This window comes from Thalassophryne amazonica, chromosome 2 (assembly GCF_902500255.1).
Source record: "Thalassophryne amazonica chromosome 2, fThaAma1.1, whole genome shotgun sequence".
In the NCBI taxonomy this organism is placed as follows: Eukaryota; Metazoa; Chordata; class Actinopteri; order Batrachoidiformes; family Batrachoididae; genus Thalassophryne; species Thalassophryne amazonica.
In genome coordinates this window covers 66,393,884-66,413,231 of record NC_047104.1, presented here as the reverse complement: position 1 = coordinate 66,413,231, position 19,348 = coordinate 66,393,884, and the positions used below count along the sequence as shown (strand labels likewise).

The following is a 19,348-nucleotide window of genomic DNA, read 5'->3' as shown; positions in this document are numbered from 1 at the left end:
TTTGTTGAAAAAGTGTCACAAATCAGGGCTTCGATCTCAGTGTCTCACTCTAATGATTTTAATTTAAACACTGAGTGTACTTCGGCCTTTGCTGAGTTTCAGCCTCTAACTTTAACTGAATTGCTCAAAGTGGTTCAGCAATTAAGACCTTCCAATTGTCTTTTTGATTCTGTTCCCGCACGATTTTTAAAAAGTGTTATTTCTGTCCTTGGGCCATACATTTTAAATGTTATGAATGTTTCTCTTTTATCTGGTTGTGTTCCAGGAGTTTTAAAACATGCTGTAGTTCAGCCTCTCCTCAAAAAGCCCACCTTGGATCCTAATATTCTCGCCAATTATAGGCCCGTTTCAAAGTTGCCATTCTTAGCTAAAATCCTTGAGAAAATTGTCTATGGTCAATTTCAGTCTCATTTGGATTCTAATGGCATTTTTGAAAAATTCCAGTCTGGCTTCAAATCACTTCGTAGTACTGAAACAGCACTGTTGAAGGTTTTTAATGATCTCCTTTTAATTGCTGACTCTGGGTGCTCTGGGATTTTAGTTTTGCTGGATTTGACTGCAGCCTTTGACACGGTTGATCACTGTATTTTACTGTCCCGTCTGGAGTATTATGCAGGTTTTAAAGGCACAGCACTGGAGTGGTTTAGATCTTATCTTAGAGACCGTAGTTTCTCTGTGCACCTTGGGCCACACCAGTCCAGCTCAGCACCCTTAAATTATGGTGTTCCACAAGGCTCTGTTTTGGGTCCTGCTCTTTTTTCACTGTATATGCTGCCACTTGGCACCATATTCAGAAAATACAACTTGGTCTTTCATTTTTATGCTGATGACCTGCAAATCTATCTGCCACTTAAGCTCCCATCAAATTCTCTGACTATTTTGGTAAATTGTCTGCAGGAAGTGAAAACTTGGTTGGCTCAAAACTTTCTAATTCTCAATGAGAATAAAACTGAAATAGTTAGTTTTGGCCCTGCATGGTCATCTGGTTCATATGATGTGCTTGGTCCTTTGTCTTCCTGTGTGCATGATTCTGTCAGAAATTTGGGGGTCATTTTTGACAGCTCCTTCAAAATGGACAAGCAAATTAATTCTGTGGTAAAGGCCAGTTTCTACCAACTTAGAATTTTGAGAAAAGTGAAGGGTTACCTCCCAGCGTGTGATTTTGAGCGAGTTATTCATTTGTTTATAACATCTCGTTTAGATTATTGTAACTCACTCTACTGTGGACTGGACCAGTCGTCTCTAAAGCGTCTGCAGCAGGTTCAGAACGCTGCTGCACGACTGCTCACGGGGATGAGGAAACGAGAGCACATCACCCCTGTGTTGGCCTCGCTCCATTGGCTCCCAGTCACATTTAGGATTGATTTTAAGATCCTGCTGCTTGTGTTCAAGTGTTTAAATGGTTTGGCTCCCGAATACCTCTCTGAGCTTTTGACTCCTTATGTTCCGGTCAGATCAGTGAGGTCAGAAAGCCAGCTTTTATTAAATGTGCCCAGATCTCGACTAAAAACTCGAGGTGATCAGGCTTTTTCGGTGGCTGCGCCTAAACTCTGGAACAGTTTGCCTATGCACATCAGAGCTGCTCCATCTCTAGAGTCTTTTAAATCTGTTCTTAAGACTCGTTTTTATGCTTTGGCTTTTAATACAATTTAAGCTGTGTGTGTCTGGTTTTATGTGTTTTCATATATTTTGGAATTTTAATGCTTTGTTTTGGTGGTATGGTTTTTGATATTGTTTTTACTGTGAAGCACTTTGGGCAGCTGCTGTTGTTGTAAATGTGCTATATAAATAAAATTGACATTGACATTGACATTGACCTCTCAGCAGCAGAACAGCGGTAAGTATGCAAACTCAGCAACGCACCAAACAAAATCCAGCCCTCTATGTCCATCATTTCGCTACATTACTCACGTCATCATTTTACAGTGTCTGAGGAAAGGCTTCGAATGGGAAGTTTTTTGATGGGTGCAGTCATTTGAAGTGGTGCAAAAAGTCAGAATTGTAAAGATGATGCTTGACTTTACTTTGATCTACAATAAGCAGGTATTTGTGGGCACCACCCCCTCGTCCCCCATGAGCACACTAGCTGCACACTTGTATTGCTGATCATCAGTGGTAGTAAATCATATGTGATGAAATACCTGAAATAACAAACTGCTTAGAGCCCACCAGGTCAGTTTACACATGGACTGTAACTGACAAATATGGTCTGAGTTATTTTCCATCACCATAGTATTGTGCACTACGACTATATGAAGTTTCACTAAAGTCCATCAACTGGATCATGAGGAGCTGCACTTACACGATTCATGGACAGAGGGACAGGGTTATTCATTTGAACAACCCCCTGACACAACACATACACACACACACACACACACACACACACACACACACACACACACACACACACACACACACACACACACACACACACACACACACACACACACACACACACACACACACACACACACACACACACAAAAACAGCAAAAAGTGCAGAAATGCCTTCATTGTCCTTCTGTGCAATGTCCTGTCAGGACAGTTTTTGCCAGTACAGTAAGTGCTGATGGATTTGTTAATGATTGTCTTATGCTCATATTATATTCCTTAAGTTTTGACCGTTGGGGTTTTTCTGTAATTATTGTATGGCTTTTGCCTTACAATGTAAAGCGCCTTGGGGCAACTGTTAGTTGTGATTTGGTGCTATATAAATAAAATTGATTTGATTTTGATTTCATTTAAGTTTAATCTCTAATAACTTTTAAAAATTTCTGCAAAATGTTACATCACTTTTTCTCGTTGAGAGAGCGGTTCATTTTTTTACAGCGTGGGTTTGTACCAAACCCCAGATTATCTGCATGACGCATGTAATCTGTATGCTATCTGTATGTTCCATTTTGAACCAGTTTAGCTACAGTACATGGCCTGACACAACACCACTATACGATCCAGTAATCTTTCAATCACGCGATACGGGTGCTTCACCCCTCTGTTGCTCTGAAGCCATTAGGAACCGGTTGTGAGACTAGGTCCACCCATTGTAAGGGGGAGGAGACTCCTGCATTCTATAAAAAGCCACTGTACTTGTATTCATGGCTCTTCTTGAACCAGTTCCTGTGAGAGCTATATTCATTGAGAGCCTACATCTAGCTGACTTTCCCTGAGATCTTAATAAACAGTTTTTCTGTATTTAAAGTATTGGACAGTGTTATGTGTAGGACGCAGGACGGAGAACCGACCAGCGTTTGAAGGACCCAGTATAAAATAAGCAGAGCACGGTACAAAGGATAACTGAATTTAATAACATAACAGTGATGTGCAAAATACAAACAAATAAGTGCGCGGTCTGGCGTGGTGGAATGCCGGTGTGCTCCCAGCAGCACTAATGGTCCGGAGCCAGAAACAGTTCGGACCCAAAGACCCCGCCGACACCCCCCAGGTGGCCACGACAAACCGAGTCTGTGAAAGAAGAAACCATCATGTGAGTCCACACTCCACACACAGAGAGACCACTCAAAGGTGTACATAAACAGCAAACACTTCCTGGCTTAATCACTAATCAGCTTCCCACCCTGCAGGCATGGAACACCCAGTTCACATTATCACTGCAGTGGAAGCTGATTAAACGACTAACATAACAGCTCAATATAATAAGGTGTGAGGGACACCACATTTACTGACTGTACTAATGTTAGTCACAAAACCTACTGTACCTCAGGAAGTGTGCTGACGAGCGTGAGACCTCACCCCCTCCTCTTTCACAGACCATGGCATCAAACCTGGACGGTCTCTGCATCCATGATGATGAGATGGCTCTCAAGACGACGATCTCACCCGTCTGGTCACAAGGTCGAGTCTCTGGCAAATACACACTGTGTACTCCAGACTTAAATGCAACCATGCTCCAATCCATGTAGATGCACCACAGCTGTGAGTCCTGACGAGCTGCACATAACAAGCTTCAGGTGATCAGGGTGAGGTCCTGATAGCTCAGCCACACAGCCACTCAGTCCTGAATGCAAGCCACCTGGAAGGAAAAACAAAAGACAGAAACGAAGACAGAAACAAAAGGCAGCCAGGCACCCCCAGCCATACAACAGGACAGTTTTATTAAAGAGCCGAGTCATTTACAGATTCATTGACCACTAATCAATATAATCTTAGGATTGGGTATTGAAAACTGGTTCCTGTAAAGAATCGATAAGAAATTATTCAATCACTGACATCAATAACCTTTTCACTTAACTATTCCCTTATCGGTCCTTCAGTTCACATTACGCCGGAGCAGCTGTTGTTTTTGAGGGTGTGTCGAAAAAAATGATCATTTCTCTACGTTGATAGCTGCAGAAGCAGCGGGTCTGCTTGAAGCAACAAAGCAGCGCTGTGACCCACTGCTTTGCTGCTTTTCTGGCTTTTCAGAATCCGCAAATCCGCAATTTCTTCCCATTTTTCATGAGCTGAACATTTTCTATATACACAGAAGACCCTTTTCTCTCAAATATTGTTCACAAATCTGTCTAAATCTGTCTAAACCTGTGCTACCTCACAGGTGTGGCATATCAAGATGCTGATTAGACAACACGATTATTGCACAGGTGTGCCTTAGGCTGGCCACAATAAAAGGCCTCTCAGCCATGTCCATGTCTGTCAAGGAAAAGGTAATTAGATTTGTTCTAAAACAAACAAAAAAAAAAACTGTTAAAAGTTGCATTCAGAGACCAAGGTCAAATGGTTTGGCCCAATAATTACATTTGAATATTCAGAATGGCTATTTTGAGAAATCAATCAAATTAAAGACACACCTAAGGTTAGTACACAACATAAATATGATGTTCTGTATCACCTTTCTATTGGTCACGTCCTTTGACATTTGTTGACCTTTAAAAGTCAAAGTCATTTACAATGGCTGCTTTGAGGAATTGATAAATATACACCTATGGTTACTATGAAAAAACTTGAAGTCATATCACCTTTCTATTGGAAATGGCCTTTGGTGACCTTTAGAGTTATGTACAATGGCTGTTTGTAAAGTTATATAATACCTTTTTATTAGTCACATGACCCCAAGGTCATAACTGTTTACCTCCAAATGAATGGCACCAGTATTGATGAAACATGGTGGGAGGGTTGTGTATTAGTCAGGGATGCAGTGGATCAGTTTTGGGCAAAAGTGATCATATATCAAGGCCACACAGAACCACATATTATATCATGTGGTTTATATATGCATATGTATGTATGTGTGCATGTTCATACTATAATATGAACCACATATATGTATGTGGTTCATATTATAGTAACACTGAATCACAAAGAAATAATTTCCATGAATCTGTGGAAGTGGACCTTCTTATTTTCATGAAATTCACCCAGCATAAAAAACTACAAGGGGAGCAGCTGCTGTGGCACCAATGCACCACGTGCACCTCAGTGTAAATGTGATCGAAGGTGAGCAAAGACTTTTGTATTGATGACTTACAGCTCACATTAATATGGCAGATGACTCTCTACATGCTGTCTTTCTCCTCAGCAGGGATTTCTCAGGAATTGCCCCGCTGTGGGTCTATATGAGGGTAAGACTCATGTGTGAGAGGTCATGTGTGAGAGTTACCTGGCCTGCGTGATAGCAGCCACCCACTCATCACAGTCCTTGATGTCCTCAGTACGCAGCTCCAGTGCCTTCTGATTGTCATAATTGAAAGTGACAGTGAAGTAATACTGGAAAACAACACAGAGAAAGAGTCAAACATCTGGTCAGCATGTACCGAGACAGTCAAAACCTTTTCGTCATTGATCAACACCACTTCTTTGATACTGATTCTGTGTCCGTGCACACATATGGCCATGTGTGTGAATGAGCACAATGCTATTGACTGCTATTGGAAATGTGCTTAGAAATTCATTATAGGGCCTCTGTGCATCCCGTCTGTAACCTAGCAACTTCCCTCTGAATTAGCAGAAGCCTCTGCTGACGCCACGCTGAGTCTACTTTAGTTTTGCTTTGTCCCACTGATTTAGGTGCTTTTTAATGACACGTCTGGGTGCTCGTCTTTGCTGCCATTCTCAGGTAACGACTGTAACCATGCAGTTTATATGACAGTAATGACATGTATGTGCAGCTGTTGAGTAACGTGATGTCATGACAGCAAAATAAACCAAGACCTTATTGGTGACTGAAATGCATCAAATAATGCAACAAAGATACACCAACAAATCCAATATACTTTCTTTAAATCCATTCCAATGCCAAGAACAAATCCTTTGTAAAGGGAATAATGTTAAATATTTCCTGATCAGCAACATTTATGTCGATGTTCCCGTCTCCAGCTATATTTAGCACATCACGACTTTTTATTTTTTTGGCAGAGACATTATATAAGTTAGTGAAATAACAAAATGTAGTCACTTAAAAAAATCTATAAATTTTAAAACAAAACCTGTTAACAGGAAAACAAATGATTTTATATGTTTTATCTGAAAACGTCTTTGGTTGTTTGCCAGGGGTAACAAAACACACACAAAAAACATTTAGTGGACTTTTTAACTGATATATATATATATATATATATATATATATATATATATATATATATATATATATATATATATATATATATATATATATATATAGACTGGTTTGTACATTACATTTGTAGACTTGTCAAAGTGAAAGGACAGTGTGTCACGAGTAGAAGGATGGTTCAGACCCCAACGCAGAGATAACACAAGTAAGTTTACAAACAGTCTTTAATGACTCAGACAGGAAGGGTCAACAGTCGGTACACAGGAGAGCAGTCCACAACTGGCAAAGGTGTCCGTGAAGGGATAGGCAGGAGAGCAGTCAGAGAGGCAGTGAAAGGTCCAAAAAACACGAGAGGCAATTAACAGCAAGTGTCCAAAGAGCAAGCAAGGTCAGACATTCACAAGAGGCAAATAAAGGTCAGCAACAAGAAGACAATCACCGGGAAACACTAGAAGTAATGGCAAGAAGAAAGTGAGTACAAACATTCAAGCAATGCATGGAGGAACACAGGGGTATAAATACACACTGGAGGCAATTACATAAATGGATGGCAGCTGAGGGTAATTCTAGATAACCAGCTGGGGAGAGACACAAGGAGAAAGTTAACAAAACACACAAGGAAACCACGACCGCTAAAATAAAACAAGAAGAACTAACCACAATAAATGTAAAAATGCAACCATGACAAAATAAACACAGGAATGAACCACAATAAAACGAGACTAGAATAACTCAGGGACTAAATTGCAGAACATTTAAATAAACACCAAAGACAGACAAGTATAAAGACAGCACAGAGGCATGAAAACCCACAGGAAACTCAATATAACACTAGGAACAATCACAAGGGGGTGGCAGAGGATACGGACAGAAAGGGATCTTGACAGTACCACCCACCCCAAAGGGCAACACCATGCGCCCCCTAAAAAAAAAACAGAAGACGCAGGAAGTAGGAACAGGGAAGGCAGAGGTCGGGCACACAGACACACATACACACCAAAACAACAAGGTGGGTGGGAAAGGAGACATGACAAACAAAAAGCATCCAGGGCCAATCAGACCCTCAACAGGATGCCCATGAGGCCAACAGAGCTCAGACAAACAGTGGAACAACAGAGACAACAGGACAGGGCGAACATCAGGCAGACAGCAATGCGGACAACAGCGGTGACACAGGAGGTCAGGAGCAACAGTGAGGGCACTACAAGACAGACAAAACAGAGGACTGACTGCGGGGAAACCAATGGACGTACATCAACAGATGGTTACACGGAACACTGGCAGTGGAGAAAACAGCCAGGAAACCATATAATAAACAGGAAAGTAAACAGAGGACCAAGAAAACAGCAGAACTGGGGGCTGTAGACAGACACAAAAGAAAGGAGACTGGGGAGACAAAAAACAACAACAAATGGAACAATTGAACAAGAACAACAACAGAGGTGGCAACAAGGGACAAATAACCCAAAAAAGGATCACAAGGAGGATGACAAGGGCAAAGACAGGGAGAACTATACCACTTGCCAAAAAGACAGAAAAGAAATGGAAAACAAAGAAACATAAAAACAAGACACAACACAAAATGAATAACTGTCCAAGATGCAGTGACACAGGAGGCACTCTTTGGGCGCTATAAATGCTGGAGATGTGGGTGCCACTGTAGATGCTGCTGAAGGTGCAACTTTCGCTGTAGGTGCCACTGAAGGCACTGCAGCAGACATTGGCTAAGTAGACACCACTGAAGACTCAGGTAAGCACTGGAGAATCTGATGGTAATGCAGACTCTGAAGGCATAGCTGAGGATTCTGGGGATGTAGCGCCACTGAAGACGGCACTGTAGGCTGCCGAGATGCAGCTAGTGCTGGAGTTTGACATGAAGACTGCGCTGGAGGCTGATGCAAAGATGGCGCTGGAGAAATGGAGAACTCTGGTGTGGCCTTTAGGATGGACCCAGGAACTGCAGCAGGAGAGTCTGAAAAATAAGTTGCCAAGACATTGCCTGGGTCCTCCAACAGTAAAGGGGATCCCCTTGTGGGTTGATTATCTTTATTTTTGATAGTCCAGGAATGTGTTGACACAGATAGGGATGACTGAGGAAATTAATGAGAGTGTCCAAAGCCAGCAAGTTACCATAAAACAAAATTTCTATGACTAGAGCATGGACCTGAAGCAGTGCTTGTTTTAATTAAACTGAGCTACAAACTGAGGTGTTGAAAAACAAATTCTGAATCTTGGGACTACACAGGAAGGGTGCTCTGGCAAAACAAGTGTTCCATATCATCAAACCCACTTGCAGGTGTGTCCGATCGTTATGTCTGTGCAGGTCATGTATGTCTCCCGTGTGGGTTCCTGTGGTGTGCTGTTATGTCTGAGTCTTGTGTTTGTGTGTGTGGTTTCTCAGTCATCTGTCATTTGTGTGGGTCCCTTTTGTGTGTACATGCGCCTGTGGTCCATGTGTTGTGTGGGCCGCCGAAGAGGAGGTACTGCTGGCCCACCACCAGAGAGCGCCCTGCCTGTTGGCGGGTTTCAGGCACCAGAGGGCGCAGTGGCCTGGTTGGATCACCGGGGGCACCTGAGCTGTCAGCTGTCATCCATCACCTCATCACACCATTCCATAAAAGCCTGGGAGAGACACCATAACTCTGCCAAGTTATCAGCTTACCTTACAGGTAAACCAACTCAGCCGTTTTGTGCCGTACGCACGTTTTTGCTTCTGAACTCTTTGCAGTCGTAACCTTGTGTATACTTGCAGCTTGGAGCTGGTTTTGTGGAAGTTTGGAGGAGCTGGCGTTTCCACTCCTCACTTTCCTAAGTATTACATTAGGCACTGCACTGTCAGGAAAGATGACTTTAAGCTTGCTTTCAGCTTGTTTTCATCTTGGAATATAATACGTGCCACGGGATTAATATACATGCTGTTGGATTAAACTGCACAGTGTTTGGTACCTTCCAGGAGTAAGTGAGGTCATACCGGACTTTTCCATTGTAAATGGGGAGGCCCACGGAATGAACTCGGTAGTGAAGACGATGGAATATGTCTAAGAATGATTCTAACATGACAAGTATGATCAAATGGAGTATTAATGTGTTAAAATTAAGAGTTGATTAGAAAATGTATTTTACGAATAAGTGAAATGAATGATTATATGAGTTGTTTTTCATAAAGAGTGCAGAGTCAGAGAAAAAGAGGAAGTGAAGAAGATGTTGCAAGTGGGGCAAGAAAAGCTGATGTTAAACAACTGATCAAATGATTAAGATGTTGGTAAAAATGAAATGAATAATAAGGAATGAGAATGTTTGCATATGATCATATGAATTGTTTTTATGTGAAAGAGATGTTGTGTGGGCCGCTGAAGAGGAGGTACTGCTGGCCCACCACCACCAGAGGGCACCCTGCCTGGAGTGCGGGCTCCAGGCACCAGAGGGCGCTGCCATCTCACAAGAGCAGCCGGGGTGACAGCTGTCACCTACGACAGCTGTTACCAATCATCTTATCCGCAGCGGTATATCTGCAGGACGTCATCTCCACTTCTCTGCCGAAATATCGCTCTACCAAGGAGGTAATTTCTCAGCTGACTGTGAATATCTGTTGATTGTGTGAGTTGGATATTCCGTTTCTTTTTTCGACGAGAGGTGGAGGTGGTTTCCCACCATACGTGTTGCTGGGTGCACACGCACCCACTTCTAACTGTTTTTGCTCCTCGCCAGCAGTACCAGATCCGACACGCGGAGGCAGTGGCCACCTGGGAGTTCGGGACTTGGCGGCTCCAGTATTCCCGGGGTTCGGTGGCGGAGGAAATCGTGTGGTTCCGGTTCTGCTTTGGACAGACGTCTCTTATCTTCGAGCCTGCCCACGTGACACATTCTTGTGAATTGACTTCTTGTCTGTTGTTGTGATCCGTTGTGTTTGTTGTGCTTATTCACAACAGTAAAGTGTTGTTATTTGACTTCCTCCATTGTCCGTTCATTTGCGCCCCCTGTTGTGGGTCCGTGTACCTACACTTTCCCAACAGGATATCTCGGCCAACGTCATGGATCCCGAGGGGCGTCAACCGGCTGTTGAACGGCCAATGGAAGAACAGGGCGCACAGGCGTCCGCAGGAGGAATGATCGGTGAGTTGCAGCGAATCCTCACCGCTTTCACGGCTCGGTTGGATCTTATGACCGAGCAGAATGTCCTCCTTAACCGCAGGGTGGAGGCTCTCGCCGCGCAGGTGGAAGCGCGCCCTCAGGGCGCTGCTGCGGCTCTCCCTCCTGTCGACCCTGTGCGTAACAGTGACGTTCCACAGGTCGTTCAACGACCCCTCCCACCTTCCCCGGAAGCATACGTAAGCCCTCCAGAGCCGTACGGAGGTTGTGTAGAGACGTGCGCGGACTTCCTTATGCAGTGTTCGCTCGTCTTCGCACAACGTCCTGTCATGTACGCGACTGATGCCAGCAAGATAGCTTATGTGATAAATCTGCTTCGCGGTGAGGCACGCGCTTGGGCTACAGCGCTCTGGGAGCAGAATTCACGGCTCCTTCAGACATATGATGGGTTTGTGAGGGAGTTCAGAACAGTGTTCGATCACCCAAATAGAGGAGAGACCGCTTCAGCCGTGCTGCTGTCAATGAGACAGGGGCGCCGGAGCGCAGCTGCTTATGCAGTCAACTTCCGCATCGCGGCTGCGAGGTCCAGCTGGAATAGCACTGCCCTCCGCGCCGCCTTCGTAAACGGACTGTCGTTGGTTCTAAAGGAGCACCTGGTGGCTAAGGACGAAACGCGGGATTTAGATGGGCTTATTGATCTCGTTATACGATTAGACAATCGGTTAGAAGAACGCCGTCGGGAACGAGACGAAGGGCGTGGCCGGGCACGTGCTGTCCCTCTCCCTTCCAGCTCCGACCAAGCTCCGCCCTCCCCACGCTCCACGGCCCCTACGCTCCGTGTGGTAACAGCTCCCCCTGCTGATGAAGCTATGGACACGAGCAGGGCCACATTTAGACCCCCGGATAGACAGAGGAGGCTGGTCCGCGGAGCGTGCTTTGTTTGTGGCTCGATAGAGCATCAGGTGAGGGACTGCCCCGAGCGGTTAAACACCAACGCCCGCCCCTAGAAACTGGGCTAGGGGTGGACCGAGACATTCACGTGGGACACACCCATATTGCCACACGACTCCCAGTTACAATCCTTTATGAGGATTTAACCCTTCAGGCCCTTCAGCACTGGTGGACACGGGCTCTGAGGGGAATTTGCTAGACAGCAAATGGGTCAGGGAGGCAGGGCTCCCTCTGGTGGCACTTACTTCACCTGTGCAAGTACGGGCACTAGATGGCTCCCTACTCCCTTTAATCACACATAAGACACCTCCAGTAACTCTGGTGGTGTCAGGGAACCACCGGGAGGAGATCGAGTTTTTTGTGACTCCTGCCACCTCCCGCGTGATTCTCGGGTTCCCCTGGATGTTAAAACACAATCCCCAGATCGATTGGCCGTCCGGGGTAGTGGTTCAGTGGAGCAAGACCTGCCATCGGGTATGCTTAGGTTCCTCGGTTCCTCCCGGTTCCCAGGCTAAGGAGGAGGTCAGAGTCTCGCCCAATCTCGGGACGGTGCCGGTGGAGTACCATGACCTTGTGGACGTGTTCAGCAAGGATCTGGCGCTCACCCTTCCCCCGCACCTCCCGTACGATTGTGCCATTGATTTGGTTCCAGGCGTTGAGTTTCCATCCAGCAGGCTGTACAACCTCTCACGACCTGAGCGCGAATCAATGGAGACCTACATCCGGGACTCTTTAGCTGCCGGGTTGATCCGGAATTCCACTTCCCCGATGGGTGCAGGTTTCTTTTTTGTGGGAAAAAAGGATGGCGGACTACGTCCATGCATTGATTACAGGGGGCTGAACGAAATCACGGTTCGTAACCGATACCCATTGCCCTTGTTGGATTCAGTGTTCACGCCCCTGCATGGAGCCCAAATGTTCACTAAGCTAGATCTTAGAAATGCGTATCACCTGGTTCGGATCCGGAAGGGAGATGAGTGGAAGACGGCATTTAACACCCCCTTAGGTCACTTTGAGTACCTGGTCATGCCGTTCGGTCTTACAAATGCCCCCGCGACGTTCCAAGCATTGGTTAACGATGTCTTGCGGGATTTCCTGCACCGATTCGTCTTCGTATATCTGGACGACATACTCATCTTTTCTCCGGATCCTGAGACCCATGTCCGGCATGTACGTCAGGTCCTGCAGCGGTTGTTGGAGAACCGGCTGTTTGTGAAGGGCGAGAAGTGCGAGTTCCACCGCACTTCTTTGTCCTTCCTGGGGTTTATCATCTCCCCTAACTCCGTCGCTCCTGATCCGGCCAAGGTCGTGGCGGTGAGAGACTGGCCCCAACCCACCAGCCGTAGGAAGCTGCAACAGTTCCTCGGTTTTGCTAATTTCTACAGGAGGTTCATTAAGGGCTACAGTCAGGTAGTTAGCCCCCTGACAGCCCTGACCTCACCAAAAGTCCCCTTCACCTGGTCGGATCGTTGCGATGCCGCGTTCAAGGAGTTGAAACGGCGCTTCTCGTCTGCACCCGTTCTGGTGCAGCCCGATCCTAGTCGCCAGTTAGTGGTTGAAGTGGACGCCTCGGACTCAGGGATAGGAGCTGTGCTTTCCCAGAGCGGGAAGACCGATAAGGTCCTTCACCCGTGTGCCTATTTTTCCCGCAGGTTGACCCCGGCCGAACGGAACTATGACGTCGGCAATCGAGAACTCCTTGCGGTGAAAGAGGCTCTTGAAGAGTGGAGACATCTGTTGGAGGGAACGTCCGTGCCATTCACGGTTTTCACTGACCACCGGAACCTGGAGTATATCAGGACCACCAAGCGGCTGAACCCCAGGCAAGCCCGCTGGTCACTGTTCTTCGGCCGTTTTGACTTCCGTATCACCTACCGTCCCGGGACCAAAAACCAGAGATCGGATGCCTTGTCCCGGGTACATGAAGATGAAGTCAAAGCGGAGTTGTCGGATCCACCGGAACCCATCATCCCGGAGTCCACTATCGTGGCCACCCTCACCTGGGACGTAGAGAGAACCGTCCGGGAGGCCCTGGCACGAAGCCTGGACCCCGGAACTGGGCCGAAGAACAGACTCTACGTCCCACCAGAGGCTAGGGCTGCAGTCCTGGACTTCTGTCACGGCTCCAAGCTCTCCTGTCATCCAGGGGTGCGAAGAACCGTGGCGGTTGTCCGGCAGCGCTTCTGGTGGGCGTCCCTAGAGGCCGACATCCGGGATTATATCCAGGCCTGCACCACCTGCGCCAGGGGCAAGGCTGATCATCGCAGGGCTTCGGGACTGCTCCAGCCGCTGCCCGTGCCTCATCGCCCCTGGTCCCACATCGGCCTGGATTTTGTCACGGGCCTCGCGCCATCCCAGGGCAACACCACCATCCTCACGATAGTGGACCAATTCTCCAAGGCGGCCCACTTCGTGGCCCTCCCGAAGCTCCCGACGGCCCAGGAGACAGCGTACCTCCTGGTCCACCACGTCGTCCGGCTGCATGGGATTCCCACAGACATTGTCTCCGATCGCGGTCCCCAGTTCTCCTCGCAAGTCTGGAGGAGCTTCTGCCGGGAACTGGGGGCCACGGTGAGTCTCTCATCCGGGTATCATCCCCAGACCAACGGGCAAGCAGAACGGGCCAATCAGGAGGTGGAACAGGCCCTGCGTTGCGTGACGGCCGCGCACCCGGCGGCCTGGAGTACCCATTTGGCCTGGATCGAGTATGCCCATAACAGCCAGGTGTCGTCAGCCACCGGCCTCTCCCCTTTCGAGGTGTGTCTGGGGTACCAGCCTCCTTTGTTTCCGGTGGTTGAGGGAGAGGTCGGTGTGCCCTCGGTCCAGGCCCACCTGCGGAAGTGCCGTTGGGTGTGGCGTGCCGCCCGTTCTGCTTTGCTGAGGGCCCGGATGAGGACGAAGGCCCATGCAGACCGTCGGCGGACCCCGGCCCCTACGTATCGGCCAGGGCAGGAAGTGTGGTTGTCAACTAAGGACATTCCCCTCCAAGTGGTCTCCCCTAAATTGCAGGAACGGTATATCGGTCCGTTTAAGATCCTCAAGGTCATCAGTCCAGCCGCAGTGAGGCTTCAGCTTCCGGCCTCACTGCGGATCCATCCCGTTTTCCATGTGCCCCGGATTAAGCCTCATCACACCTCACCCCTCTGTACTCCGGGTCCGGCACCACCTCCTGCCCGGATCATCGATGGCGAGCCGGCTTGGACTGTGCGCCGTCTTGGACTGTGCGCCGTCTTTTGGATGTCCAAAGGATGGGCCGGGACTTCCAGTATTTGGTGGACTGGGAGGGGTACGGCCCCGAAGAACGCTCATGGGTGAAGAGGAGTTTCATCCTGGACCCGGCCCTCCTGGCCGATTTCTACCGCCGCCACCCGGACAAGCCTGGTCGGGCGCCAGGAGGCGCCCGTTGAGGGGGGCGTCCTGTTGTGTGGGCCGCTGAAGAGGAGGTACTGCTGGCCCACCACCACCAGAGGGCACCCTGCCTGGAGTGCGGGCTCCAGGCACCAGAGGGCGCTGCCATCTCACAAGAGCAGCCGGGGTGACAGCTGTCACCTACGACAGCTGTTACCAATCATCTGATCCGCAGCGGTATATCTGCAGGACGTCATCTCCACTTCTCTGCCGAGATATCGCTCTACCAAGGAGGTAATTTCTCAGCTGACTGTGAATATCTGTTGATTGTGTGAGTTGGATATTCCGTTTCTTTTTTGACGAGAGGTGGAGGTGGTTTCCCACCATACGTGTTGCTGGGTGCACACGCACCCACTTCTAACTGTTTTTGCTCCTCGCCAGCAGTACCAAATCCGACACGCGGAGGCAGTGGCCACCTGGGAGTTCGGGACTTGGCGGCTCCAGTATTCCCGGGGTTCGGTGGCGGAGGAAATCGTGTGGTTCCGGTTCTGCTTTGGACAGACGTCTCTTATCTTCGAGCCTGCCCACGTGACACATTCTTGTGAATTGACTTCTTGTCTATTGTTGTGATCCGTTGTGTTTGTTGTGCTTATTCACAACAGTAAAGTGTTGTTATTTGACTTCCTCCATTGTCCGTTCATTTGCGCCCCCTGTTGTGGGTCCGTGTACCTACACTTTCCCAACAAGAGAGTTGTAATGAAATGATTGAATATGATTGATGTGATTTTGAAGAAATGATTTAAAAGAATGAATTCTCAGAAAAGCTGAAGTGTTAACAGAAAAGAGGAACTTGAGAAATAAGTTACTGGTAGGGGCTGCGGAGATTTCCAGTAAAGCAGAAGGAGAAGGGAGGAGGTTTTGAGTCAACAGCGTCCCCATGGTAACCAAGATCATCTGAGGATGACTGGAGTCAAGAACATATATAACTTGTTGAAACACCAGAAAACGGGGTTATTCTTCCAGGGAGAGGTGCTGTTGGCACTACTCCCCTGCTACGAGGAGATCACAAGACTTGACCATCTTGTGAGCATCAATTGGAATCATGGAGTGAGAGGACTGGAGCCATAAAAGATCATTTGAGAGAGATTTCAACTCCCACTCAGGCCGTCCAGTCACGGAGTAGCAGAACAATGGAGGATAACCACTGGCCTTAAGTCTGAGTGGGGAATGTTCAACGATTTCTTTCTCAAGGAATATCACAGCATACCAGAATGGATTAGATCAACTTTTGGTTGATTGAAGACAGAATAAACTCTTATGTGGATTAACTTCCTGAAGGATTACAATATCACACAAGGATCGTGGTCAGCTAACGACTAATAGCTGATGAAGAGGAAATCAAGTTCATCCAGTTGGGGACCTTAACCTCGAAAACCTTCTTCCCTCACTCCTAGAAAATATTTGTTGAGAAATCAATCCAGTCCCAGTCAAAGTAAGATCAGTCAGAATTATTGAATTAAAAAAATCTCTGCCAATCATTATTCTAATTATATTTGAATTACTGTTGTGAAATTATCACCATATAACCTATTTTGATTATGTTATCGGCACTTGCAAAACCTGCAATAAAATTCCAAGCATGCAGTTAAAGTGTTAAGGCTCAGACATTGGATTATTGATGCTTCTTAAGGTGTGAAAGTTAAGTTTATTAGGTGTACAACATCAAAAGGCTCTAAAAGGTTAGTCTGGTTTTTTAATGAAAATAACACATCCTGGGGACTCACTGTACGAGTCACTAAATTTAAAATCTAGCAACATTCCAAGAGCCCTGATCCATAAGAGGAGAGCTGCCGTTAACGGGCGTGGCCGGTTCGTATCCTGGTTCCTGAGAAGGCTATTCGACCGGGGTGCGAGATCAGCTTCAGCGGGGTGGACGTCCGGATGGAGGCAGTGAGCAGCTAGATGAATCTCCTCGCCACCAGCTTGAACAGCCTTTGTGCAGCCCTGTCGGGTAATACCCGTGGAGACACAAAGGTCGGACCCCAGAGACGGAGAGCTGGTTTTTACACAAACACACTCATCGGAGGGTGAGCGTGTGCCGTGTATCTAAAAAGCGGGATCTGATACGTGGCGCCCGAACAGGGACCTGACAAAGTGTAGTCGGGTCTGAGGAAGAATCCTGGCTAAAGGAGAGTCTTTGCCATTGGGCAGGTGGAAAGCCCCTAAGTAGATCACCAAAGGAGACAGTGTTGTGGAGAGTGTCGGCTGATGGCCTGTATAGGTCCAGTAATGGCTTGAAACATATCTGTCCTCCAGAGGTGTGAAAATTTGGAAGCGACCACCAGAAGGATGAAGTAAAGACAACAGGAGTAAGTATCCCAGGGAGCTGGGATCAAGGATGAGAAGCAGATGTGTCACTGCTGGATCGTCTGGACTGGGACGAGAAGCAGATGGGGATAGCCTGCTGGATCGTCACGAAACAACGAGGAAGGGAAGCAGTCGAGGGAGCCTGCTGGATCGGATCGTCAAGAAAGCAGGTATGAGAGTATACCGTGCAAAATGGTGATCTACAAGAGAGAATAGGATCATCACCCCGTGAGGTTCCTGAGGGGAGAAGCGGGGAAAGGAGCGACTGAAGAGGAGCAGTTAAGCTGAATCCTGAGGTCAGCGCTGAATAGCCAAGTAGTCTGTCACTTATCCCTGACTCGAAGCGCTAAGAGAGGCTTTAAGGGGCAGACGACTCGAGATGACAAAGACCATAGCTGAAGTCAAGGAGACGACAGTGGTGGAATCGACAATCTCAGCAACCGAGAGAATAAAGAGAGAACAATCATTATGAAACAGTAAGTTTAGTATTAAGAACAAGCAGTGAAAATATGGCTGAAGGAGAGCCAGGACCCGTAGCAAACCCTGAATCTGAACATGAAGGGAGAAAAGAACAGGATTTTCGGCCACACAGAGTGGTATTGTATGGACGAGGATATAATACTTGGGCAGAAACAGTTCAAAAATATGTCATAGATCAAAGTGTGGAAACTGATGAAGAATGTTTCAAAGAAGATATGGCAGGAACTATACACACATTAGGGATATATTATCCAGGTAAGCATAAGGAGGGGCAGATCCTGGCCGTTTTGGGGAGACCACCAGTCCCAAAGGACAAGATGGGGACCAGAGAGTGGCTTGAATGGTGGTGCAAACTTCTCGGAGAAGAGTGGAAAAGAGGACAAATCACCACCTTAATAAGCCCTGATAAAAGTTATGAATCCGTAGTAAAAATGACAGCTGGGTTGTTGGAAGTAGAGACGGTGCTGGTTGATGTTAAAGCAAAATCAGCATCCATATATGCTGAGTTTAAGTCCATGGCAGAACGGCTAAAAGGGTTAGGAAGAATGCTTAAGGAACAATATCCTATAATGGAAGATATGAGTGGAAGTAAGATCCTCGATAATGAAGACGAAGGCAAGATAGACTCCCAGGTCGAATCCAAACAAAGTGATGAGGAACACAACCCAGAGGTAGGTGGAGATGAATCGATATCCCCGGGAGGTCCTAATCCTGGGGGAAATGGTCAAGAATACAAAAGCCCGGACCAGCTCCACACAAGCTTTGACCCAGAGTGGCCAAATTTGCCCTTGGGAAGTGTGAGAGGAACAACCTCAACAGTTAAAAAACAGACAGAACGCCTGGTTGAGCAGGATAAAAGACGAAGAAGCCTTCAGGGAGTGTCTGGACAGATATTCCATCAATCGCCGGAATGTGGGCCCAGAAGCTTGGGACAGCTTAAAGCTGAAGAATGTGTTGCCGGACCGAGTTACCATATTAAAGAGGAAGGGTGTTTGCAGGAGATCTTTAGAAAATCTAAAGCAAAAACCCACCATGTATACAATGAATCTGACTACATGGAGGAATTGGACCCTATGCCCGAAGGAACTAAAAAAATGGTGGCCCAAGTTGGAAGACGGGCATATCATTATTTTGGCAGTCCTTGGGATATAGATGGAGATAGTCTCATTGTCTTCACAAATCCCAGACTGAAAATTGCCAACCGAAAATTCTGAGCAAAGCTCAAGGAGCGGGCAGGCAGAGAATACCAAGAAGAGCTTAAGAATATAAAGGGGAGAGATCTGGACGGAAGATCGATGGTGATAACAAGCGCACCACGAATGGCTTATCATGCACTCATACATGTGCCCTTTGAAAGCTACCTAGGGAGAGAAAATTCGATCGAATACATGGAGGAAATGCTGAAAACTCTGGGAACAGCTATTGATTTGGCCAAAGAACGCCAGCATCGGCGGGTGGTGATATGTGTGGACGGATTACGATCTGGACATATGACATGGGAAGAGGCAGAAAAGGTTGCCATGGCAGCCATGAACCTACACATGCGTACCCCAGGAGCATGGGGATCAATGAGAGAAATTGTGG

The 19,348-nt window shown here is 47.2% G+C and overlaps 1 protein-coding gene across 1 annotated transcript in view; it reads right to left on the bottom strand.

The window, feature by feature from the left end:
- The window catches only part of LOC117525198 (ras-specific guanine nucleotide-releasing factor 1-like), a 120,527-nt gene that overhangs the window by 68,149 nt on the left and 33,030 nt on the right, over positions 1 to 19,348 (bottom strand). Inside the window, exon 2 of the mRNA XM_034187044.1 lies at positions 5,618 to 5,724. Within this exon, the coding sequence (XP_034042935.1) occupies positions 5,618 to 5,724 (107 nt within the window). The remainder of the gene's footprint in view (positions 1 to 5,617; positions 5,725 to 19,348) is intronic.